The sequence below is a fragment of the Lycium barbarum genome, chromosome 12 (genome assembly GCF_019175385.1).
Source record: "Lycium barbarum isolate Lr01 chromosome 12, ASM1917538v2, whole genome shotgun sequence".
NCBI lineage: Eukaryota > Viridiplantae > Streptophyta > Magnoliopsida > Solanales > Solanaceae > Lycium > Lycium barbarum.
The window spans coordinates 70,745,394-70,770,608 of NC_083348.1; the positions used below are offsets into that span (position 1 = coordinate 70,745,394).

At 35.9% G+C, this 25,215-nt stretch overlaps 3 protein-coding genes and 1 non-coding gene across 7 annotated transcripts; 2 read left to right on the plus strand and 2 right to left on the minus strand.

Annotated features, from left to right (window-relative positions):
• The first annotated feature begins 1,988 nt into the window (after positions 1 to 1,988).
• On the plus strand, positions 1,989 to 11,268 carry LOC132623414 (uncharacterized). Of its 4 annotated transcripts, none has more exons than XM_060338163.1 (9): positions 1,989 to 2,188; positions 4,588 to 4,710; positions 5,700 to 6,260; positions 6,451 to 7,845; positions 7,925 to 8,249; positions 8,339 to 8,600; positions 8,685 to 8,901; positions 10,183 to 10,582; positions 10,926 to 11,268. In XM_060338163.1, exons 2-8 carry the CDS (start codon positions 4,591 to 4,593, stop codon positions 10,546 to 10,548), a joined length of 3,246 nt encoding a protein of 1,081 aa, XP_060194146.1. In that variant the 5' UTR covers positions 1,989 to 2,188; positions 4,588 to 4,590; the 3' UTR covers positions 10,549 to 10,582; positions 10,926 to 11,268. The 4 variants fall into 4 exon arrangements, with proteins under 4 accessions (XP_060194146.1, XP_060194147.1, XP_060194145.1 ...); XM_060338164.1 differs by lacking the exon at positions 1,989 to 2,188 and adding an exon at positions 2,208 to 2,343; XM_060338162.1 differs by lacking the exon at positions 1,989 to 2,188 and adding an exon at positions 2,366 to 4,304.
• Positions 11,269 to 12,734: 1,466 nt separating this feature from the next.
• On the minus strand, positions 12,735 to 17,185 carry LOC132623416 (uncharacterized). Its single transcript, XM_060338166.1, has 9 exons — positions 16,566 to 17,185; positions 15,654 to 16,268; positions 14,842 to 14,923; positions 14,263 to 14,359; positions 14,069 to 14,132; positions 13,921 to 13,977; positions 13,769 to 13,806; positions 13,604 to 13,685; positions 12,735 to 13,071 (listed from the first exon to the last, which is right to left on the minus strand). Exons 1-9 carry the CDS (start codon positions 17,013 to 17,015, stop codon positions 12,982 to 12,984), a joined length of 1,575 nt encoding a protein of 524 aa, XP_060194149.1. The 5' UTR covers positions 17,016 to 17,185; the 3' UTR covers positions 12,735 to 12,981.
• A 1,279-nt stretch (positions 17,186 to 18,464) lies between these two features.
• On the minus strand, positions 18,465 to 18,546 carry TRNAS-AGA (transfer RNA serine (anticodon AGA)). Its single transcript has one exon. It is a non-coding gene; the product is annotated as a tRNA-Ser (tRNA).
• A 50-nt stretch (positions 18,547 to 18,596) lies between these two features.
• LOC132622305 (protein DJ-1 homolog D) lies at positions 18,597 to 23,995 on the plus strand. Its single transcript, XM_060336890.1, has 5 exons — positions 18,597 to 18,767; positions 18,885 to 19,001; positions 20,001 to 20,441; positions 23,055 to 23,417; positions 23,638 to 23,995. The coding sequence occupies exons 1-5, from the start codon at positions 18,711 to 18,713 to the stop codon at positions 23,824 to 23,826; spliced, it is 1,167 nt and encodes a 388-aa protein (XP_060192873.1). The 5' UTR covers positions 18,597 to 18,710; the 3' UTR covers positions 23,827 to 23,995.
• Positions 23,996 to 25,215: the final 1,220 nt, after the last annotated feature.

Here is a 25,215-nt window from a genome sequence, read left to right on the forward strand (position 1 = left end):
GAATGGATTCAGCATGCACTACTGCAACTACGCTACAACTTTTTGAATAACCTCCGTTGTTTGCAGCTGATATACTTGAAGCTAATAAAATATGGACATCCTTCCGTAGAAAGGCTAAAGGAAGGAAAAATGTTCTTTTTTGTAATAATCAGTGTCTAACTATCTATGCTCCTGTTGTAAATATTCATATTAAATATGCTCCAACTATGCTATGTAAGTCGACTACCGGGACTGGTTTACCTTATATGAGAATTTGATTATCTTCTTCGTCAAAACAAAAAAAAAAGATACTGACGGTCTATCACGTAAGATAAATGAATTCGGCGCTCGCTATTACCTAATCCGGTTTCTCCTTTTCTGTTCACAAAATATCATAATCAAATTTGTTATTACAATTTGTACACTAATCAAACTAAAAGAAAAATGTCATCCAAATACATGTCGGTAAGTAGCATTATGACAACGATTTTATAGATAATAATGGGGATGATAAAAATAGCTTATGAAAACATGATTCATCCAAATCGTTTGAGTTTGGGTGGGTTTGTGACCCACTCATTTATTAGCGTAATTCATTTTAACCGAGTAAAGTGAGTCACCGTTAAAAGTTAGGCTAAATGTGTAGTCTAAATTGACTCATGAGAAAATTTATTCCAATATTTTTGATAATATTTTTTTTTGTTGCATATGCTATATATAGCCTATTAAAAAAATTATTAGGTAGTTAAAAAAATTATAATAAATAAAGATATTAAAATTATGTAAATGCTACACGAATTGAGTATTAACTTATTATTTAGCCCGTTTTAACTCAGTCCATGACAATCCAAATAACTTTTGGGCGGATTACCTGTCCATTTGACATCAAGTATATTAATACTCTGGCCATACTAACCAAATTTCTATCAGAAGTTGACCAGGAGGTCACGGGTTCGAGCCGTGGAAACAGCCTCTTGCAGAAATGCAAGGTAAGGCTGCGTACAATAAACCCTTGTGGTCTGGCCCTTCCCCGGACCCCGCGCATAGCGGGAGCTTAGTGCACCGGGCTGCCCTTTTAAGTTGGTAAATACATTGCCTCAACTTGAAAAACAATTTAGCACCCAAATTCTCAAACAATGTATAACTTGATGGACAACAAATAGAAGGGACAATGCAAGCGGCTTCTACAAAGCAAATGCAGGCAGCTCCAAATTGAGCTATTTTAATGAAACAAAGAGGATTTCCATATTTCCTACAAAATTCCAAGCATTAAATAAAAATGCAATTGATATTTCATTTGCTTTTCAGTTTCCATTTTCTATCAGTGAGCTTGTACTTCACATAAGATATATGTCCTGGGTGATTAGTCGGGTTTAATAAATAAAAAATCTAATTAAAAACTATTGATCAGAATTTATGGGGTAATTTTTGAGACAATTAAGTAACTTTCCACTTGATGGAAAGTGGAGAATTAATTGGCAATTTCATGATCAAGAGATATTCATATATGATAAAAGTAATTGAGAAATGTGAAACATGTTGATCAGCACAACACGTGCCAGCCCACATGACACGTGTAACGCATGTCTGGCCAGAGGCGTATCTTGCCTTGTAGGCAGGGTTCAATTGAAACCCTGACTTTCAACGCGAAACATAAAAAAATTACTAAAATTATATTAAATAGTAAATATGAATTCATAACTTTAAAAATATAATGAGTTTAATACCTACAATCTTAAGATAGATCCCATATAATTTAAATCATGAATCTATCTCTGTGCTGACATGTGTCACATATTCATTAGAAGGGTTTGCATGAATGACACTTGTCAAACATGCATTAAAAGGTGTAGCTTTGCATGTTTGACATTTGTCAAACATGCATGAGAGGTGGTAATCTAGTGGCAATCTTCCTTTTGAGCCTGTGCCGCGCTTGTGTAATGCTTGTGCAATCATTCTCCATCTATAAATAACTCATTAAATGTTTTATTGTTATGCATCAAGAAAAAGCATCTTAGTCATATACATCTACTCTATGTGTTATTGAAGTACAAAGTAGCCTTAAGAAACTAATCCTCTCTCAACTGCGATTCACAATTATTTCCATCAAGTAACGTGAGAAAGAGCACCGTGCAAAGGAGATAAATCATTTTTTCAAAAAGATCAATCACTTCTGCTAAGATAATTCAAGAAAACGTTATGAATTCAGGTATGTTTTCAAAAGCGTTTTTGAGGCGAGTTTTGCAACGGGCGTACAAAAAACGCTCCGAGAAGCAAATGAAAGGCGTAGTTCCATAGAACGTACACCCTAGAATTTGGGGCGTAAGCTCTAGACCCAAAAGCATAATCCCCGAGCGTAAAAGTGTATGCCCCGAGCCTTAAATTTTATTTTTATTGTTTTAAAAGTATTTTTGCTATAGATCACGTTTTTATTATTGGTGTAATGATATTTATACTTTATACTATCATGTTTTCATGTGGTAGTGAATTTTCCTAAAATATATAAATAAAGAAAACAACTCTTATAGAAAATAACACTGCCATAAATAGTTTTTTAGATGATTATGCCTGAAATTGATAACATTGTCTTAGGCAACTTTATCCATTTTTGTAATTGGTCTTACACTTTTACCCTTCTCCTTTTCTGAAATATATAAACGAAAGTCAGTGCAAATATTAGTTGAGGGTGGGAAGAACTAGTAGATATGGAGATCGATGATGAACTGGATGATGATTTCATTTTAAAGATTATCTCAGCGATGATCATTTTGTGTTGTTACTTTTCTCAAATAATAATTATAATAATTTTTTCTATATTATTGGTGAATTATTCGCATAATTTTAATGAAAATTTTATTTGTACTTATTTTCTTAGTCTAAAATTATAAAATTGAAGATACATGAGACTTACGTCCCGTAGACTCATGGGACTTACGATAAGTGTTTCGGGGCTTATGTCTCGCCCCATACTGTGCAAAACGTCTCGCCTTTTAAAACATTGGATTAAATTAATATTGTATTATATCTTGTGAAAATCATTAAGTTCCACGATCTTAAAATTATGTTTAATTTTCGATTACATTTGTTATGTTGCATAATTTAACCGAGAAACCTTACGCTTAATTCAATGACTTTTGTTGAAGTTTGTGGAGTATACATATCAATCCAACCGGAGAAGTATTTTGTTATGAGAAGGGTGAATTCTACAAGTTATATGAAGTATTAAATTAAATACTCCTACTTGTTTTGTTCTTGATTTTGCCAATGTAGCAGAATTGATAATCGTACAAAGATATTTTGACAATGTGTAACTCCAACATGATCTTAAACGATACTCTGCGTTTTAATTTATTAGTCTTATTTTTCTTTTGGCTTAATGCATATGCAGCCCCTAAACTTATTTTTATTTTTTTATTTTGGCACCTCAACAAAGTGTTGTTCCTATTGAACCCCTGAATTCGTCATCAAACCCTCTAAATCTGATTTTTATTAGAAGTAAAAATTAAACTGTGGTAATGAAGGTGAAGTAATGTTTTAGACGTGTGGTAAGCTATTCTTTAGGTCATGGATGTATCAGCTTTTGCTGGTTCTGCTCGCCTACTGTCAGCTTAATTAAGAGATTACTCTTTTTTTCCCTCTAAATTGCTGCTAATCTTAGCTAAAAAATGACATAATTAAATTAGAATATATATTAGTATGTTGCTACATTAAAGATAGAATACTATATAAGTCAGATTGTGTTTGATAGACACACTTGAGGACGAGTTTAAGGATTTAATAGGAATAACACTTAGTTTTATATCCGTTTAAAAAAGAATGTCTCTTTCTATTTTTATCAACTCTTTAATTTAAACTTTTTACGTGACATGATTAAAACTACAAGATTAAAAGATATTTTAATACATTTTACATACGGAAAAAGGTCAGATTTCCCCTGTAACAACACAAATAAGTTATATTTACTCTTCAGTATAATTATTCAACAGAATTGTGATTATTTTCCAACTTTAGGCTCATAATTGCTCTCATACTCTACGCAGAGTCATATACACATATATCCATATTCCATTATATGGACATGCCCCATCTTAATTTTCTTATGTGCGCCTGTGTTAGACCGGACATTACAGTTTGACGATAAAATCGCAATTGTGGTAAAAGTTTGTGGTAAAAGTTAAGGACTAGTTTGCACTTTATCCAAGAAGGCCAGAAAACCTTTTTATAATTTGTGCCTTGGCCGCTTTACTGGCAAAGCGCTTTCCTTTCTTCCAAGAATCACTGCTAAACCCCTATTTGGACGGAGCAGTTATCATTCGAACTTTACAGTAAACTACTTCATCTCTCTTTATATTTGTCTATTTTACAACATTGCTAGTTTGTTTCATATATTGAGAATGTGTGATCATGAAATGGGGTCTTGCAAGAAAAAGAAAAAAAAAATGAAATGGGGTCTTGCAAGATTTTTTTGTTTTTTGGAATGGGGTTTTGCAAGAAAAAGGGGAAAAAAAATGAAATGGGGTCTTGTGGAATATGATAGAAATGGTTTTATATGCTTAGAATGTTTCTAGTTTGAATTATTTGTTGTGATCATGAAATGGGGTTTTGCAGAATATGACAGAAATGGAAACTGACGACGAAAGTGAAGCCATTCTTCTTGAAAAGAGACTTATAGACGTTGTTTTTTCTTGGTCTTTTAAGGATGTCCTTAACAAAGACCTTTACAAGGACAAGGTTTGTTTTACTTCTATTTTGCCCTTGTCTTTCATTGTCTAATTTTGTCGGTGTTTGGTTTTTTTGTAGTTATTAATTCTATGTCTTGCCTGTTTCATTTGGTGGCATTTGTTACCAGGGTTTTCACTCTTTACTTAGTATTATCCAGATTTTAAGTCAGTAGGTGTGGAGTATCATTGCATCCACCATGCTTTGTGGCAGTGAATGCATCCATATATGTATCTACGCAGTGGCGGATTCAGGATTTTCATTCAGTTGTTTGAAAAAAACAACAAAAGCTAAATATAAAAAATAATGTTGTTGATGGGAATTGAACCTAGGATGCTAGAGACAATTTTGAACACCTTGGACCGCTTGAGCTAACCTTGTGCGGATGTTCAGGGTGTTCAAAAGGTAATATATGTACATAGACACAGAAAATCTATGCTATTTATACACTGTAATTTTTTGCCGAGGCGAACACCCTTACCTCCACTTAAATCCGCCCTTGTATCTACGTGTCGTGTATGTATGTGTGGAATGTTCATACTACATCCAACCCTGACTTCAAGTTAACATCATTTCCTTTTTATTTTGTAAATTTCGTAACTGCTACATGATACTTGTTGTAATTTGGTTGTTTGTTAGACTGGATAGGTATCTCGTTTTGACGTTTCAGTTGTTCTTTTTATTTTTCACAAGTTATGTTGTGCATTTTTTATGATGGAGGTTGGCGCATAGAGCAGCTATATGGGAATTAACATTTTTGGTACTTATAGTACTTGTTAGTCATGAATGTGGACAATGGGCTGCATTTGATGAAATAAAAACCTGTCTATCAATGTGTGATTGAGGTAGCATTGCTCGTAATAACTGATGTTATTAATTTTGCACATTGAATGTAGAAGATGAAGATTTCATATACTTAGCTTCCGTGATGTTTGAGCATATTTGTTTTGGATCTCTATCTCAAGTATATTCTAGTTGTCTGATCTTGAGTTATTTTTTAGGTGAAGAACATCCCTTCGACATTTCAGTCCATCCCTTTGTATATGAAGTCATTCGTCTTCCCTCTTATAGAGGAAACACATGCTGATTTGTCTTCTAGCTTTGATAAAGTGGCACGTGCATCTACATGCAAAATATCGTCTATTGAGGAAAAGGAGAGCAATAAGCCATCTGCTAAATGCTTATACATTATTGAGGTGGAAAAGAAAGAGATTAGTAGTGATGGCAGAGCATATGAACCTGAGCCGGGAGATCTTTTGGCCATTACAGATGTAAAACCAACATGCGTCGATGATCTAAACAGACCCATAACGTCCTATATAATTGCTCTGGTTCAGCGAGTGACAGATGAGAAAGATTATATCAAGATCCAGGCCTTCTTATCGAGACCCTTCTTGGTGGAACAAGACATTCAGGAAGGTCATATAAAGGACTCTTTGTTCTTGGTTTCTCTTATAAATACGACAACAAATACACGCATCTGGAATTCATTGAGCTTTGGGGTGGAAAAGCAAAACTCCCAAGTAATTCAGAAAATACTGGAACCTGATTTTTATGTGACTGTAAGCTTCGTACTTTTCTCATTTGTTATTCTGCTCAAACAGTCTTACCAGAATGATAAATCTTCACATTTCCTTCTGAATTTTCACGTTACTATTAGATTACCTTTTATCGCCAAATTCTTCAAGTTGTTACTTTTTCATTCTGTATATCATAACTTGAAATATTTGACTTTGTCTATTGTTTCTGCAGGGTAAGGAAAAGTGTAATCTCTGTTTGCAAGGGGAAGTGTATAGAGTTTGCAGATCAAAGATCCTTGCGTCTAATTGGTTAATCAATCTTAATGATTCCCAACAAGAAGCAGTTCTGAACTGTCTCGCGACAAAGTATTGCCATCACGACAAGACGACTAAGCTAATCTGGGGTCCTCCTGGAACAGGGAAAACGAAGACAGTTAGTGCACTGTTGTTTCTACTTCTGAGCCTCAATTGTAGAACAGTAACTTGTGCTCCAACTAATATTGCAGTCCTAGAAGTTTCTGGACGAGCTTTGAAGCTTGTGCTGGAATCATGTGAATTTTTGACTTATGGTCTAGGAGATTTAGTTTTGTTTGGAAACAGAAAACGAATGAATATCGATAACCAAGACGAGCTACTTCATATTTTTCTTGATCATCGTGCTAAAATTCTAGCAAGGTGCTTTACTCCTGCCTCTGGCTGGAAATACGCGTTGCAGTATTTAATAACACTACTTGAAGACACTGAACTGCTGTACCAGCTCTATACCATGAATGGTCAAGTGGAAGATGCTGATGCCGAACTTTATCAGAAATCTGATAATAATACTAATTATGATAATGATTCAGGGAATGCAGTTCTTCGCAAAGAAAGCCTGAGAAACAAGGAGGACAAAACGCAAAGGTTGTATGCTCAAGGCTTCAAGGACGAGTGGAACAAGAGAATTGGGCAAGTAATTGCCAAAACAATAAAGTTGAATGATGAAAGTCGACGTGGCAGAGGGTTTGGGCGGGACAAGAAACATTCAAGGCCTGTTCCAAGAAAGGGTTGTAATGATTCTCATCAAACTAAAGCAAGGTTAAATTTTGACGACTTTGTGACAAGCAGATTAAACTGCAAACTGGAGGCTTTTACTTTCTATGTTGTTAACTTTGTCATGCACTTGCCAACTTCACTCCTGTCTGTGGTGGTGGCAAGAGACATGATCAGAGCTGTAAACTTACTACATTCACTTAGTAGTTTATTGCAAAGTGTTATCTCTAATGGTAGAAGTTTGAAAGAAGTCTTTGTTAAAAACAAAGAAGCAGAGATGCGAGTGATTGACAGCTCTTTTGATATAGAATTGGCCAAAAAAGAGTGTCTTAAGATACTCAAATCCCTTCCTAACAACTTTTTTGAACCTGAAGATGAGTATTCAATAAAAAATCAAATTTTGAAAAATGCATACCTGCTTTTCTGTACTGCTTCAAGCTCCTTCAAATTGCATGAGACAGATGCTGAATTGCTGGTTATTGATGAAGCTGCTCAGCTTAAAGAATGCGAGTCAACTATCCCCTTACAGATTCCTGGTCTCCGTCATGCCATACTCATAGGGGACGAGTGGCAACTGCCTGCCATGGTTAAAAGCAAGGTTGTCATGTGCTACTCTAAATGATACCTAATTTTAAAATTCTGCACAGTTAGAAAGTAAGATGTCCTTTTCTAATTAGGTTTGCGAGGAGGCCAAGTTTGGGCGGAGCTTGTTTGAGAGGCTGGCACTTCTGCGATTCAAGAAACATCTTCTTAATCTTCAGTATAGGATGCACCCCTCAATAACCTCATTTCCGAACAGGGAATTCTACCAGAATCAGATTACAGATGCTCCAAATGTCAGAAGTACAGGATATCAGAAGCATTACCTTCAAGGTGAAATTTATGGTGCTTATTCTTTTATCAATGTAGCATGTGGAAATGAGGAAGTCGTTGATGGGCATAGCATCCGGAACATGGTAGAGGTAGCAGTGGTTTGTGAGGTAGTTGCCAACCTCTTCAAAGGTACACTAAGATTGATTTAACGGCATTATCAAGTGAAGATGAACATTATATCATTTTTCCGAAATTTCTGATTTTATTTCCTGTTACAGGATGCACTTCCTCGGGAGAAAAGATCAGTATTGGTATTATATCACCGTACAATGCTCAAATTGCTGCAATTAAAGAGAACCTTGGAACTAAGTATAGCACTGATGATGAGAGTGACTTCTCTGTGGATGTCCGATCTGTGGATGGTTTTCAAGGAGGTGAGAAGGATGTAATAATAATCTCAGCGGTGCGCTCCAATGCAAACAGATCAATTGGTTTCCTTTCTAACAGTCAAAGGGTTAATGTAGCACTAACTAGAGCAAGGTATGCTGTTTTTCAAGATACTTTCTAAGTCTCCACTCTCCAGGGAATTTTCTGTGGTTCTGTAACAATTCTTGCTTTTTGCAGGCACTGCCTCTGGATATTCGGCAATGAACCAACCCTAAAAAGCAGTGGTTCTGTTTGGAAGATACTTGTACATGATGCCAGGGTTAGGGGCTGCTGCCATGATGCTCAGAATGACAAGGACTTGGTGAAAGCTATGGCAGCTGCTTTGATAGATATTGATCTCCTTGACATTAAAATACACCTTTATTCTGTACTTTTTCAAGGAACAAGGTGGAAGGTATGCTCCTTGAGTTTAAAGCAGAAATTCTCTTAAATCAACTGGCAATGCCTTTCTACTTATTTTATATTCATTAAAAAATGTATTTCTACTCATTGTCTCTGGATATGCTAAAGCAAGCTTTTCCTATCAGTGCTACTTTCCTAACCTCTCTTTGTACAGAATTCTCACAGAGCATGAGTATATACTAAGTCCAATTTGACGTTGCATGAAGTTTATTTCTTTTATATATAATTTTTAGGGATGGGTATGCCCATGTATAGTGGGGCAGGAAAGGCAGAAGAAGGAAGCCTTGAATGGAGCCCCTAACCTAAGTAATGTAGAGTGAAGTTACAACTACTAGGCTGGACTCTCCCAGCCCAGTTGGTTGAGCATGGGGCTTTCATAATGGAGGTCTCAGGCTCGAAACCCCCTGCCTACAGAAAGTAGGGGATTTGCCTTCTGGGTCGAGTTCGTCGCAGATGGCTTGCCTAGTGCGGGTTATCTCTCCTGTGTGCTTTGCGGGCTATTGCACAGGAGCGGGGTTTACCTTGTGCGCACCCAAAGGGGCTGCGGGTTCCCTTGTCATCAAAAAATAAGAGTAGCAGAAAATATATAGTAATATTTGAAAATCTGATAGGGAAATATTTCAATGGAAGTTAGTTTAATTGAGAAAAAACTGCATCAATTTTAAACTTGATTACTAAATAGAGTACGTTCTTAAAACTTTGTGGAAACTGTATAAAATAAGCTCTCACTGGAATAATGTCCAACATTTTTAGATGTAAATTAATACTGGAATAATGGAAACTGTATAAAGAATGCAATATCAAAAGAGGTGGAGGTTAGTAGGCCTTTTTTACTTTTGTAATTTCTTTTAACAAAATGTGTCCCTCCATTGGGATTAGAGCCAAGGTAATAGATAAAGACCAGTGAAAGCAATCCCTTTCTCTATACGAAGAAGAATTGAGTAATTACATCGAGTTAAGTTATAATTTCTTTTTGTTTGTTATTGCATCATATTGCATTAACAAACAATTGACTGAATTATAAACACCACCTTGTTGTAATTGCATGTTGTGGGATAGCGAAGTAGATTTATCAAGGACTTACTTAAAAATTGAATTGATATAAGGTGGTGTTTGTCCAAGTTTGAATTCATCGAGACAAGATGTTTTCGTTTTGAGGAACTGGGTCCAGTAATTAGGACAGACAGAGGGAAGGGAGTTGTTTGATCTCTGCTGTTCACCTATTCTTGATCTGTCTCCCATTGGTGAAGTTGACATCCCTGATGTGTTGCAGGGACTAATTGAGGCTTCATCTGTTTCATTACAGGTAAGTGTTGATGATAATTTTTGGAAAGCAATGGGGAGAATTAAAAGCATAGAAATCCGTAAGAAAGCAATTTCTGTATTGATGAAGCTTTCTAGTGATTGGCAATGGCCTCGCACTGAACATATTGCTGTCTCAAGTGGGATGTCTAATCAACCCTTTGAGCTCTGTCCTGTTGATGGGATACTTCATATTGTTCTGACTCTTGAGACGATTATGGAGACCTCAAGCTATGTAGACGTCATTCGGGTTTGGGATATTCGACCACTGACAGAGATACCAGACCTAGATCCTATGTTTATCTTGTGCAAGCAGCTTGATGCTTTTCATTTGTAGGATGAGTCATAGCCATCTGCTGAAAGTTCATCAGGTATGTTTATCTTGAAGAGTGCGTGTGTTCGCATATGTCGGAGCATGTGTTTATGAGACCCCAATTCCCTTCTCAGCCCAAATCTATGTTAATGTCCATACATTTTGTTTATGATGAAATATATTAAATCTTTTGATTATGGAACACACTATACTGCTAAATGATAACATAAGAAAAGCTTGAGAATGAACGTGCTACAAAAAAAAAAAAAAAAAAAAAGTTGATAATGTAGGTGTTTGACCACCAAAGACAGTGCATGCGACAACTCTAAGTATATTGAATCCGAATTGATCTTTTGATTGCCTAAAAGCTGAATTAGCTATTTAATGACCTTTTTATGCAGGTAACAATCTTGAGGTAAGAGCATCTGATGGCTTGAAGTCATTGAAGTGTGCATACATGATATATCAAGATTGGAAGAGCTTTTTTTTGTAGAGATGTGGAAATGATACAACTTTTTGAGACTTTCTTTTGTAATTGTGCATAGGTAGGATTAGTCTCATGCAGTTATAGAATGGGGAAGGATTTTCTTAATGTGCATAGATAGGATTTCATGCAATTATAGAATGGGAAAATGTTAATAGGGGAAATCTTTTTGAGGGGCTAGAATGTTTTGTAGTATACTTTCAGTTTGAAGCTATCCCATTAATGGAATTAACCAAGTCTTTGGTTTTGCATTTATGTCATTTTTCAATGATCTCACCATTTGTACTCATTTATATTTCCCTTTCCAGCCAAAATAGCTCGAGCTTCTGCTAATATGTGTTGTCATATCTTTGAACATATCTAGAAGCAAAGTTATTTAGAACTTAGAAGAGACAAAGCACATGAGATTCAAACCCAAACAGTTATGTAATGGATGGTTTTACTCTGAACATTATAAATCTCGTAGGAGACATATGTACAACTGATGGATAACATTTATACATTTTCAAAATACATTATTACAAGTGCAACCCAATTATAGGACCTACACAAATTTATCTACCAAACAGTGATTTTTTTTTTTCAACCCAAACACTGGATTCTTTTTTTGAACCCAAACGCTAGAAATATTTTTTTCTTCAACCCAAACACTGGAAATATGATAGACCTAAAGATTAATCTTACTAAAAACATTGTAAGTCGTGTCAAATTGGTTCTTCCTTGGAAGCCTTTTCGATATATCCTGAGTGACTAATGCTATTCTTATGTTTGGGAAATTAAAGCAAATAAGAGTGCGTTCTTATTTAATTGATTCACACACATTCTTGTTAACCGTCTTTAGTCCGTAAATGTTCATTCTACTTGCTATATCATTTTAATACAACTCAACATTTAGGATTTAGAGTCAAGTGGATGTTGTATACGGTATATAATTTTGAAGCTTTTTCTTGTTTGCATTATTGCATATACATATGGCCAAGGGGTCATGGAAACCATTACAAAATGATGGTTAACTAGTCTAAATTTAGTTGAGTCGAATTTGTATTTGAACTCTTGTTTTGTAAATATAGATGTAAATTAAGGATATTCGTAGACCTTTTTGGCCAAATTTATCCCTTAGAATTAATTTTTCCAAAAAGAGATGCAGTAGTGCCAAGTATTGTGACATATATATCATGTATTTCAGACTGTAAATATCGAATGGGTATGAACTTCAACGACAAATGAGAACCATCTGGTTTGACATCTGGTTTGACTTTGTTCTTGCATCAAAAAAGATCCAAAAGAATACAGGATTTCTAATATTAATAAGCTCTTGAATTTGATAAATTGCTAAACAAGCACTAGACTGTACAAAATTCAATACCTAACAAATCATAGCTTCAAGTTTAAAAACTGGTACTATTTCAGTCATTATATTTTATTCAAAAACATCAACCCATAGTTCTGAGCTTCATTCACGTCTGCTTTTTCCTATTGCAATATTTGTGGTTTGCGTGAATGATGCACAAGTTGGTAAAAGTAGCAACAAACTTCATGATGGAAATGAGCATTTTGTAATAGCCTTTCACCACTAGGCAAAGCTCATTCACCTCGAACAAACAGTCTAAACTAAAACTGAAGGCATTTTCTAAAGTGAATAGCATAACCATCGGCAGTGAGGGGTTTGGGATGGTGAAAGCTCACATGACATGTGGACATGCTCCACAAAATACTGCACTTACACTGGGTAAAACTACTAATTAAAGCATTGCAAATTACACTGAATTGCATTCAGTACCAACAAATTTTCAGTCAAAATGTAAACCCTCAATAACTGGTGGTAGCTCTGAGCTCTTACACACTACATCAACGAATACAATGACATGACTAACTGTAGACAACTGAGGACATCATCTCAATACACGTTTTAAATAGCCAAAGTTGACATAGCATTCTAAGGATATGGCCTGTATTTTTTAACTACATTACGGTCAAAAAGCCGAAATGAACCTTTGAATCTTTGATTGTCCTCTCTCCTTCTCTTCAGGCCCTTCCAGATCTCCTATGTTGTCATGATATTCCTGCGACGCAAGAATAAACTTCAATATCATAACAGACTTAATCGAGTATTATTCAGAATAAGGGAAAGACTAGGCCAGGACGATGAAAAAGTGAACTATGCAATGGGAAGGAAAACGCTTCACATAAAACTAGTATGAATTTCATCAAGGAGATCGACACAGACTACTCAAGAAGAGGGATAAGGAAAGTCCTCAAGGAGTTCTTCCTCCCAGATCTATCTTCAGAAATTACCACAACAACACCAAAGTGTTACATTCCAATAAACCAAGGATGAAAAGAAAATCAAAAGTGAAAGATAATAAAATGCTGCTATAATTAGATTTTGCATTAATGGGCTACAAGTCCTAAAGGTATTGTTTCTCGCAAGTTAACTGTGTCTCCAAATGTATAAAAGAATTTTCACTTTTTTTCAGGAGAAGCAGAAGAATCCAGGAAAACTTGATGCATAATATAATAACAAAATTCAAAGCAAACCCAAGCAATTGAAAAGGAGAGAATGGTGCTGGTAAAAAAAGGGTCATGAGCAGAAACCTGAAGAACATCTTTTACATCTTGATTAGTCAGCTTTTGTTGCTTTAGCAGAAGTTCAATCCTTGCTCTGATTCGAGGATGCCTGCATTAAGAAGAGCAATTAAGCGGGAGCAACTTAGATACATCCCACCTGAACAGAAAAGTATGCCAGGTGCCAGAACTTACTCAGAGGTCCAAAGATGACCCAGAATAACAGCTATCAACTGCAGGATCAGAGAGAAAAAGAAATGACGATAAGAATATTCAAGATCTGAAGTGGAAATGTGCACGAAAAAGAGATGGAAAGTAGAAAAATTAAAATGCAACAGATCTTTGACCTGAAGAGTGTAAAGTCCAGCTTCTAACTTCCTATTGTACTTCTCGTCTTCATCCATCTACAAACATGTTAAAACATAATGGCAATATAAAAAAAAAATGCTATAGTGAAAGACATAATGATGAGAGAAATCTAAGAAGTAAATAGACCTCCAAATCATCAAGTTCAAGTTGGTCAAACCGCTCAGCCTCAAGTTTTACTCTATTGGAATATCTGCAATCGCCCCAAGGATAAAATATTGAAAACCAGCACAAGGTAATAAAATAGAACTATCAGCACTCTTTTTTTGCCTAGCAGAAGGAAAGGGAGTGGGTACTTAGGCATATGTTGCCTGAACAATCACCTCATGTAGAGCTCCATTAGCCTGTCAATTTTTTCGCATTCGTTCTCCACGAACTTACTCAACAATCTATCCCTTCTAGAACCTCTTAAGATTCCTCCTGTAACAGCAAACTGAAATTAAGGCAGTCACATCCAAGGTATACGGGAGATTTCCCCATTATTGATAGAATTACCCTAAAAAAATGCAGTCACATATTAATATAAGGCAGCATTTTTTTCTTTTTCTCCCCACCCCCAAAGAACCCCACAAGAGATGATGATACTGTGTTATATACAGCTTAGGGATGCATCAACTAAACTATTGTTTCACCCCATGCACATTACAGATTTGCTATTTTGAGCAGTCATATGTAAAATTTTCCCACTACATACCTTGGACTACCCGAAGGTGCTAAAAGAAATGGTTTTGGGCCATGGCAGGGAGTTGGGTAGAAATCTGAAAGGAAATTGGCATCACGAAGGAAATAATATCTCTCTTTTACCACATATGCAGGCACACAAATTCCACATTCAGTAAGTCAACAATAGCAAAATTGTGTCTTCTCAAATAGATTGTTCTCAGTTAACTAAGCCTCCTTACCAAATAACGAAGCAACTAGTGATACGAGACGCTCTTCCAGTTCTTCTTTGTAGCGTTTCTTGTTCTTTTTGCTCAGAGGAAGCTGACAACAAAACATGTTAGCATAATAAGTTATATGAGTCAATGATAGAAGAAGGTGTACAAACACCATACCATCCAAACAGCTCACTGAAATCAAGCAATGGAAACTCGTCCATTTTGAGAACTTGTGATACTTTTTTCAGTTATGTTTTAACTTTTAACTACTATATCTCATAAAAAACTGCTGCTATTACCATAAAGATGATACCAGAGTTGGTGTTATGCAACCAACAGCCAAGTTATTAGCTAAGTCACAACTTGATAGGGGAAGAATACAAACAACAACATGTCCTTATTTAGATATCAAAACATGATATCTATAAAGAAGAATTAACATCATACTCCATTCATACAGAAATTTAATCCTACCATAAGAGTTGTTTATGAGACAATCTTTGAGAAAATTAACAAATTAGCCAATCAACAAGTATGTCTCAGTTCCAAATCAGTTGGGAACCACTGTATGAATCTTTTACATCCATTTTGCTCGAAAAATTAAAGAAATTAGCCAATCATTGAAAGCGCAATCAACTATGTCTCAGTCATAAACCAGCTATGGTCTACTATATGAGTCCTCTATATGCATTCAACTAAAAAAATTAACATATTAGTCAATAAAAAACTATATCTCAGCCCCAAATCAAAATTGCGGGTGACTACATGTATCCTCTATATAATTCTGCTAGACATCAAATGTAACAAAAGTTAAAGTAAAAGGGAACATGACTTGCCTTACCCATGAAAGCAGGAAAAGCAGTCTTTAATCCCATTACATCCACAAACCTCTCACATGCTGGAGGATAATTAGTCATTGCAAAATCCAACGCCCTTATAGCTGATCCATAGCACATTTTCTTCTGATTCATTATAATAATCATCAATTCTACTCCTTCAGATTTCACAAACCTCTCCTTATTCTCCAACGGCATTAACAAACAGCACAACGCATCGAACAAATTCTCCACCATCTCCTCCTCATCCGGCGTCTTAGGATCCTTCGATTTATACATAGCTACGGCTTGTAACAACGCATCCACCCCATTCAACTGCCCTAATCTCTTCTGATTCACCGTACTACTCTGCAACAAAATCGCCAAAATCTCCGACGCATACTGTTTATTTCCATCGAATTCTCTAACTTTAATCCTAGTCAACAACCACTTCATCAACTTAGTCCTTTCACACACAAGCTCCGAAACCGAGGGTTTCACTTCAATGAAATTCTCAATAGTCGCAAGTATACTATAAATCGCAGCTGACTCATCCGGATCCGAATCAGACAATTTTCCTAGTAACTGAATGAGCAATTCTAACGCATTGTTCTCAACTAACGCATCAACTAATACCTGTTGAAAAAAAATAACTCAAAGTTGTCAGAAACCAAAATAGGTTAGGGTAACATTTGGAAAATAACATCGTATGTCTATTTGGATAAACTATTTACCCGAAATAGCCCATATTTCTAATATTACCCAAAATGGCCCTTTTATACATTATTATACACTTTTATACAAGGTTTATACATTGTCTACAGTAAGTTGGCAATGCGGATGTAAATTAAAAATACGGCTACGTAGATGTAATACTTTATCCTGGATTGTATATTATTGAAATTATTCCTAAAACATTTTTTCCTTGAATACCTGTGCAGGTTCATCGTTATCTTCGAGAACATCCTCATCAGTTAGGTCTTGTAATAATCCAACAACATCAATAGCAATGTCTGTGTTTTCATGATTAAGGAGACTTGTAATCGACGCGATTGTACCGAGATTAACAAGTTCCGGGTAGAATTCGGGTCCACCAGCGAGGATTTTAAGCTTTTCGATTTCTTCATGGAGCTCCACTTCAGAATCAGCGAATTTTTCGGGTTGGTCTGGGTATTTAAGACGTGATGAGATGTTTTCTCTTAAACGACGTTCGAATGAGAGGATGTGTTTTTTGACTGTTTTGATGTCGAGTGATTCTACGGGGTTTTGTTGTGATTTTTCTATGGCTTCGAGTAGGGATAAGTCGATGTTGCCGTTTGGTTGTGGTTTGAAGGTGTTGTAGTCATTGTCGTCGTCGTTTCGTTTGCGTTTTGGTGGTTCCATTAGCTTTTTTTCTTCAGGTAAAACCCTTGGCTTAGCTCACCAGTAAGCAGTAGAAGAGCTTGTTCGAAGTCTCACACAAATTGTTTTTTTGGGCTTTTCACCCTTCTTTAATTCTGGTTTAACACTTTGCAGTCCCTTTATGTTTTTGGTTGATACTTCTACACCTCTAATCCGTGGAAATTGCTCGGGGAGTCCCCAGGGGTATCTCAGTTTCAGAATACCTTGCAAAAATAGAACTCCGATTAACCTTTTTGCCCCTTCGGGCTTCGGGGCATTCGGTGGTGTGTAAGAACATGGCTGAATAGTGTGTATTACTATGCTTTTATTAGTTATGCTGAGATTATTTTTTATTAACTGTTTGATTTGGTGTATTAAAAATGATTTGCATTGCACAATTTTTTTTAAAAAATTGTTTGTTTACAAAATACCCTCGAACTTCTTTAAAAATAATTATAGAGACCTCCACATACTTATGACAAATCTGCCCCTTTATAATAATAAATTCCTTCTGTTAATTATTTTTATCAAAATATCATATTTGATGTTTTTATCTAAATACTTCCTATTGTTCAACTCAACGATATTTAAAGCATCCTAAACAAATTATAGTCCAAATAAGACGACAAGGTTGAGTATAACATAAAATCATACATGTATATCACCAGTGGCGGATTCAAGATTTTGAGTTGCGGATTCTTAACTTTCCTTGATATAGAGTTACTATTAATCTTATAGTGTAAGTGCACAGCTATTTGAACATGACGGTAAAATGTGATTGTTCGCAGCAAGTTGTTGTTTCCTAACCCCTCTTTTTTTTTTTTTTTTTTTTTTGCGTGGCGAAGTGTCCATTTTATTTTTCTATGGTTAAAATTCCCGGTGTGTATCTAAATTTAATCGGCATTTCAGTTTAGTATAAGGTATTAGGTGAGAAATAAAAAAGAAAAACATGGTTAAATTGAAGATTAGAACTCCACTAATGTTTGCAAGCCATATTTGGGATAAAGAATAAGGCTGTAATAAGCTAATGACATCTCTTAACGAAAAAATGGCGGTTAATATTAAAAAAAAAACTCAACCTTTTAAAGAGGAAAAAAAAGAAGTTTAACCATAAAGAAGTCTCTCAAATTTCAATTTTTGCAGATTTGTCACCAAAAGAAATAGAGAAAAACATAAAACGTGAGTTTAGTATAAGGTATTAGGTGAGAAATAAAAAAGAAAAACATGGTTAAATTGAAGATTAGAACTCCACTAATGTTTGCAAGCCATATTTGGGATAAAAGAATAAGGCTGTAATAAGCTAATGACATCTCTTAACGAAAAAATGGCGGTTAATATTAAAAAAAAACTCAACCTTTTAAAGAGGAAAAAAAAGAAGTTTAACCATAAAAAGTCTCTCAAATTTCAATTTTTGCAGATTTGTCACCAAAAGAAATAGAGAAAAACATAAAACGTGGACGGCAGGATTCGAACCTGCGCGGGCAGAGCCCACATGATTTCTAGTCATGCCCGATAACCACTCCGGCACGTCCACCTTCTTTGATACCGAACTCTCCTTCTTTTAGTTAACAGTAATAGGAGTATTTTTGTGGATAACCTTCTACAATTCTACTTGTCGTTTCTAGAGCAACATTTCGTCAGCTTCTTGTGTTCTTATATTCGGATCAATTCCTGAACCTCTTCCGCACACATTGAAAAATGGCGAATCAGAAAAGGGTTCTCTTACTATGTGGAGATTACGTTGAAGACTACGAGGTTCTCATTTTTTTTTTTATAACATTTTTTCACATTCTTGATTTCAAGTCTCTGTGTATACATGTTAACAATGATTTATGGGTCACTGAATTTACTTTTTATTTGTTATTTTTTCAGGTGATGGTACCATTTCAAGCTCTACTAGCTTATGGAGTAGCTGTTGATGCAGTTTGTCCTGGAAAGAAAGCAGGTGACATTTGCCGCACTGCTATCCATCAGCTTTCTGGTCATCAGGTCCTTTTCTTTTCTCTATCTTTCATGTTAATTTTAATCTGAATAGTTCTTATAATTGGCATGTAATGTGATTATTTACTAGTATTTTAGAGTAGATTCTTGGTGAAGAGAGGGTTGAAGTTGGTCAACTGTCACCCTAAAACATAATTAGAGAGGGATAAAGATGATTTATATAGTGGATTCCACCTTGTTTGGGGTTGAAGTGGAGTTGAGTATAGTTTGAGAAATGATTGTAATTTTGTTGTTATGTGTGTATCGAGTTGACTCGTGCTGGATTGGATTGATTGTAATGTTTTATTTCACTGTGCTGAGCTCACTCTATGTTATCTGTTTGAAGATTTGATACCCACAAAGGTTCTTGCTTTATGAATTACTAGAGTATGATTTTTTGAATTTGCAAAGTTGTTATTCATAGTAGTATATTTCTTTAGTAGCTTTTGGGTGGACTTTTAGATGTTTACCTATTAGAACTTATCCTTCTGTGTGTGCTTCACTGATTAGTATTGGTTTGTGGTTAAAGATTGAAACTTGTTAGATAATTGTGTTCTTTTATTTTTCTGAGCTTTACTCAATGTTTTCTGTTTAAAGAATGGATACCCATTAATCCAAATCTCAAAAGGTTCGTGCTTTATGAATTGTGAGTTAGAAATCAAGGAAATAAAGGAGCTTTCATTGCTGGTGGGCATAGAAGCTATGATACTGGGATCTTTAATTGCAGTTTTTTTAGCTTTAAGCGATTGGATGATGTGTCTCTATATACAGACCACTTAAATCAGGATAATTTACAGCTGAGGGCAAGAGATGCGGTGGATGAGTTCTTAATCAAGGAGTGTGATCCTTAAACATTCCTTAACCAAATTGCTATGTCTATACCCTCTTTTTAAATGTCTTTAAGCAACACACTAGTACTCTCCTGTTGTTTTATTATAGAATTTGAAATTTTGATGGTATTAATGTTTTTGTGGCATCAGAGTCTTATTTAATTCAAAATTGTTTCAGACCTATTCAGAGTCTCGCGGACACAATTTTGCTCTTAATGCAACTTTTGATGAAATCGAGGCTACAAAATATGATGGCTTGGTCATACCAGGAGGACGTGCTCCAGAATATCTGGCCTTGAATGAATCTGTCTTGGACTTGGTGAAAATCTTTGCCAACGCGAAAAAGCCAATTGCCTCTATCTGTCATGGGCAATTGATCCTGGCTGCTGCAGATGTGGTCAGAGGTCGAAAGTGCACAGCTATTCCTGCTGTGAAGCCAGTACTTCTTGCTGCTGGTGCCCATTGGGTAGAACCAGAAACGATGGCCTCATGTACCGTCGACGGTAATCTCATCACTGGACCTACTTATGACGGGCATCCCGAATTCATCCGACTCTTTGTCAAGGCACTTGGTGGCAGCATAACTGGTTCTGGCAAAAGAGTCCTATTTCTATGTGGGGTAAGTAATGACTTGTAGCATTATTTTTTTAAGCTGAGAGAATTTGAAATGCTTATTTTTAAATTGCATTTTACTGGTAAATGTTTGTATATGAATTAGTTGTAATGATTGTGGTATGACTTATGACCTTTGAAACAACTGCTCTTCCCAATTATGGTAGAACAGATCAACAGACATATGTAATCCTCCTAAATATAGCTGGTTCTGTTGGTATAAAGGTGACAGAAATTTTTCTCCCTATTGAACTTCCGATATGTGCCATAAAAAGATTCTCTCATTATGTTTATTCGCAAGGTTGTGTCATATTTTGCTTGCCACATGCTGGTGAGGCATCAGATAATCACCTGATATTGTTTGGCATGCCATGCCTGCATAGATAAGAAAGAGCCTCCAGTTTAATCTGTCATCTTCAGTTCGACAATATGGATTGATCACTTATCAAGCTGTTACTTAGTTCTGGTACTGTGTGCTCCTAGTCCCATGGAGGATTTGTTGAAGAAGAGGAGATTTGACTGTCATAGATTCTAGAGATTGATAAGAGCTTTCCATGATGTATGACTGTGTAAGAGATACATGTAGTTGTCAGAGTATTGTAAAAAGTAGAATGTACCACTTTCTGGTGTAATCAACATTTAGGAATTGTAAGAGTGAAGCTAAGTAGGTGAACCTAAGGGTGTGGTCAAATTTACCAGTTTCCCAAAAAAAAAAAAGGGTGCAGTCAATGAAGTTGGAATGTACCATGTGAGACTAGGTTCAAATATCAGTAGAGGCAAAAAAGGTAGCTAATTTCTTCCCGATCCTTCTGAAACATGATATTTTACTACCTCAATAAATGCCCGAGAGCATTCAATAAATCTTCTCTTCCTCTATCTACCCCAGCCTGGTTCGGTGGGTCATGGGGTTCGGTGGTCATGGGGGCTTCCCTCTGCCAAGAATTGAGAGAAGATATTTCGTTTTTACCCAGTAAACAGATTCGGATTAGTCAAAACAGAGCTAGACAGATCAAGGTGCAAAAGGCAAACAACAACTTCAATCCTTTTAAAAGAGAACCTATAAGCCTTGGTGGATAGAGTTACCCGTTTACCCCGTGTGCTGGTGGGAGGTAGCAAGTAGGCATAATCTGACCTGATTCCTACTGCTCTCTTTGTGTGTGCGTGTGTGCGCGCGTGTGAAGGTTGGAGTTAGGTAGGATGATACAGCCAATAGCTCCCTTCAATTCCTACTTGGACTGTGTGTTATTTCTCTTCTCCATAATTTACTCAATGTAAATTCTTAAGAATTAGATGTTCTTGGTTTGGTTTACTTAAAGGGAAAAGAAAAAGAAGATGCTCTCGGTTTGGTCAGCTGTACGGTCGTGATGTCAGGAGGATGGCAGAGGCTGTGTTGCCTGCTTGGTGCTCTTTGTTTGTACTGGTTCCACCAGAAGCGACTCATCAAATTTCCTAGGAATTATATTCTATTTATGTCCCTGGCTAGGTCCACGTTAACCTATGATTGAGCTGGCAAAGGTAGAGGCAAATGGCTCTTATTCCCAACTGGCTGCTCTTTCAAAGCGCTACATATCCTCCATAATAGGAAGTGGTGTATCTCTCTGTTGTTAAAAACAAACAATATTTTCAAAAACAAAAAACAAAAAAAGCAGTATTTCATATTAAAAATTCACCCAGGGAGCTTAGTAACTTTCATAGCACAGTTTTAGGATAATCTCTTCCTTCTGCCATATCCTAAATGTGTTTTTTTCTTTTTAAGCAATTGCAAAGCACCTTTTACCTCTATAAAGAAAAGTTTAACCATTTGTACAGCTTATCGTATAGGATTACCTAGCTTATCGTATAGGATTACCTAACTCATTCTTTTAAGGAACATGGTATTAGAGGTGTCTAACTGTTAGAGTACAATATTTATTATTTCTGGATACTCTGTCCTCCATTTTCTGTATGGACATGGGTGACAGTTCTTGTCATTCTCTCGGGGATTGTACTTTTGGCTCCTGAGATAGCACATTTTGGTAAATGCGTCCTTCAAGTAGAAAATAAAAAGAAAGGAAAGCCTCGACTCTCTCTTCCTCCACCTTTTGAATCTATGCAAATCACTGATAGTTGGGCCCTTGACTCCTTGAGATTATTTTTCTGAAAGCCTATTCCTTCCAGAAGTTGTGAGGTTTGCTTTTAACAGGATATAAAATTTTAAAAAAAAAAAAATTCAATTCAGAACTCCCTTATCTTACCTGTACTCCTCTGCCAAACTATTTGCACTATCAGATTAGGTGTACTGCTTGATTTCTATCTTCTTATCTCCCTTGAGTCACTCTTCCCGACTTTATGGATCATGTTTTCATGCTTCCTGTTACTTTATCTAATTGAATCCGTGGGTCTGTGGTGTGGTCTGGGAGTTGGATGTCCTGAAAGATGTTCCATGAACCGAAGGCTTGAAACTACCATACGAGAGGCTTATTTTTTTCATTTGAGTCAGCGACCAGTATCACGGATATGTGTAGATTTCATATTTTGAGTTCTTTTCTCTCCTGGTCTAAGGCTGTCAAACTTGTATTTGATGACATCTTGTTTAGCAACTAATTTGTACGCCGTTGTGTCTACTTTCTTTGGGGTGTAGGATTTCATGGAAGACTATGAAGTGATGGTTCCTTTTCAGTCCCTCCAAGCTCTTGAATGCCATGTTGATGCTGTTTGCCCCAAGAAGAAAGTCGGTGAGAAATGCCCCACGGCTGTGCATGATTTTGAAGGTGACCAGACTTATAGTGAGAAGCCAGGTCATGATTTTACCCTAAATGCCGATTTTGAAAGTGTGGATCCTTCAACCTACGATGGGCTCGTTATTCCTGGAGGCCGAGCTCCAGAGTATCTTGCCCTGGATGACAGTGTTATTAAGTTGGTAAAGGAATTTATGGAATCCAAGAGACCAGTTGCGTCAATTTGCCATGGCCAACAGATTTTATCTGCTGCTGGTGTTCTCAAGGTAACTCTCTTAACATCATTTAGAATTGCAGTTAAAAAGCTTGGTGCTTGCATGGTGTTTCAGTTATTCCCCCTTTCGACCAAAGACAAGGATACTGATACTATGAGAAATTTCATCTCAATAATCTTATGCACTAACTAAAGCATGTTAACAAAATAGAAACATGCATTGTTCACGGGTGTGTACATACTCTAATATGTATCTCATTAAACAACTACAGGGTAAGAAGTGTACTGCATACCCTGCTGTGAAACTTAACGTGGTACTAGGAGGGGGGACATGGTTAGAACCAGAACCGATAGATCGTTGCTTCACAGACGGAAATCTCGTGACAGGGGCAGCTTGGCCAGGTCATCCTGAGTTTGTTTCTCAGTTTATGGCATTGCTTGGAGTGCATGTAAAATTTTAGACTACATGTTTGATATGTCTAGCATGTTATGTTCTGTGAGTTCAGATGTATCCAGATAACAGAACAAGAAGTGCTTTTCTAATGTACCTTAACGTTTGCCTGTAAAAGAATCAATAAAACTACTTATGGTTCTCTGCTTTGAAGCACGAACTGTAAGGAACTTTTGACATTGTGTATTCTGAATTAGATTCTTTTAGTTCTTTTAGCTTTAATAAAACCTCTCTTAGGCCTTTAATAGTATTTAAGCGCTTGTAGAAACTATTTAAACCATACCATCTATGGTAAGAAAGGAAGTGGTAATTTTGCAGCTTTGCATATATGTTTCTTGACATAATTTCAGTTTTTTCTTCTAGTACAACGTCACTTGAGGGGCATTTTTTATGTATAACTAGTGAATTTGACCGCGCTTCGTGCGGCATAATAATAAATTTAGAATGAACTTTTTATAAATTAATTGGGGATAAAATGATAATTTTTTTGCTTAGCCCCTAGACATGTTTTACCAATAATAGAGTTAATTAAAATAAAATAAAAAGGAGTTCTCACAATGAGTTAAGACCCTAGAAATTGATCAAAAGGAAAAATAATTAGTGTTTTAGATTGAGAACCAATGATATTTCATACACAAATGTCATTCATTCATGAAAAGAAAGTCATTACTATATAAAAAATTGGAGATTGAATAAGCAATATGAAAGTATTTTTAGATGTTAATTAAATTACATACACATTTAAAGAAATTGCGTATAATCTAGCTCCGATGCCCTTGTTATTATTATATATAAACATTTCAAAGTCAATAACTAAAATTCATGGAGGAAGATCCTAATTTTTCAAGAACGTCCATAATAATTCTTGAATAAATTAAATTCTAATAATCTCAAATGGCTATAATTTTCATCAGGAAAAAAAATGCTAGATTTGAAGGATAATCCGTTTAGACAAATATACATCGTTTTTCAAAGAATGAAACATTAATGGAGCATAAATAATATATTTTATATCAAATAACATAACCAGCGACTAAACCTATTTACTTGCCTAAAATTTTCAACCAATAAATACAAAAGAAATGATGAATAAGTTTTAGTGTCATGCTATTGCACGCTAAACGTTAAAATAACAAACATGTAGTTTTACTTTTGCTATAAGAAGAAGATAGAACCCTCAAAGAATGTGGTGCAGCGGATGAGGTTGCTCTTTCTTAACGTTTCGGGTTCGAGCCCTGTGTATATATAAAAAAAATCCTTAGTAGGGAGACTGGATACAATCAGGCCTCCGGATAGGAAACCCCCCCCCCCCCCCCCACAAATAAAATAAAAAAAATAGGAAGTTATTTGCAAAAAAATCTATAAAAGTCCTCCCGCTTAATTTTTTTTTTTTAGTATT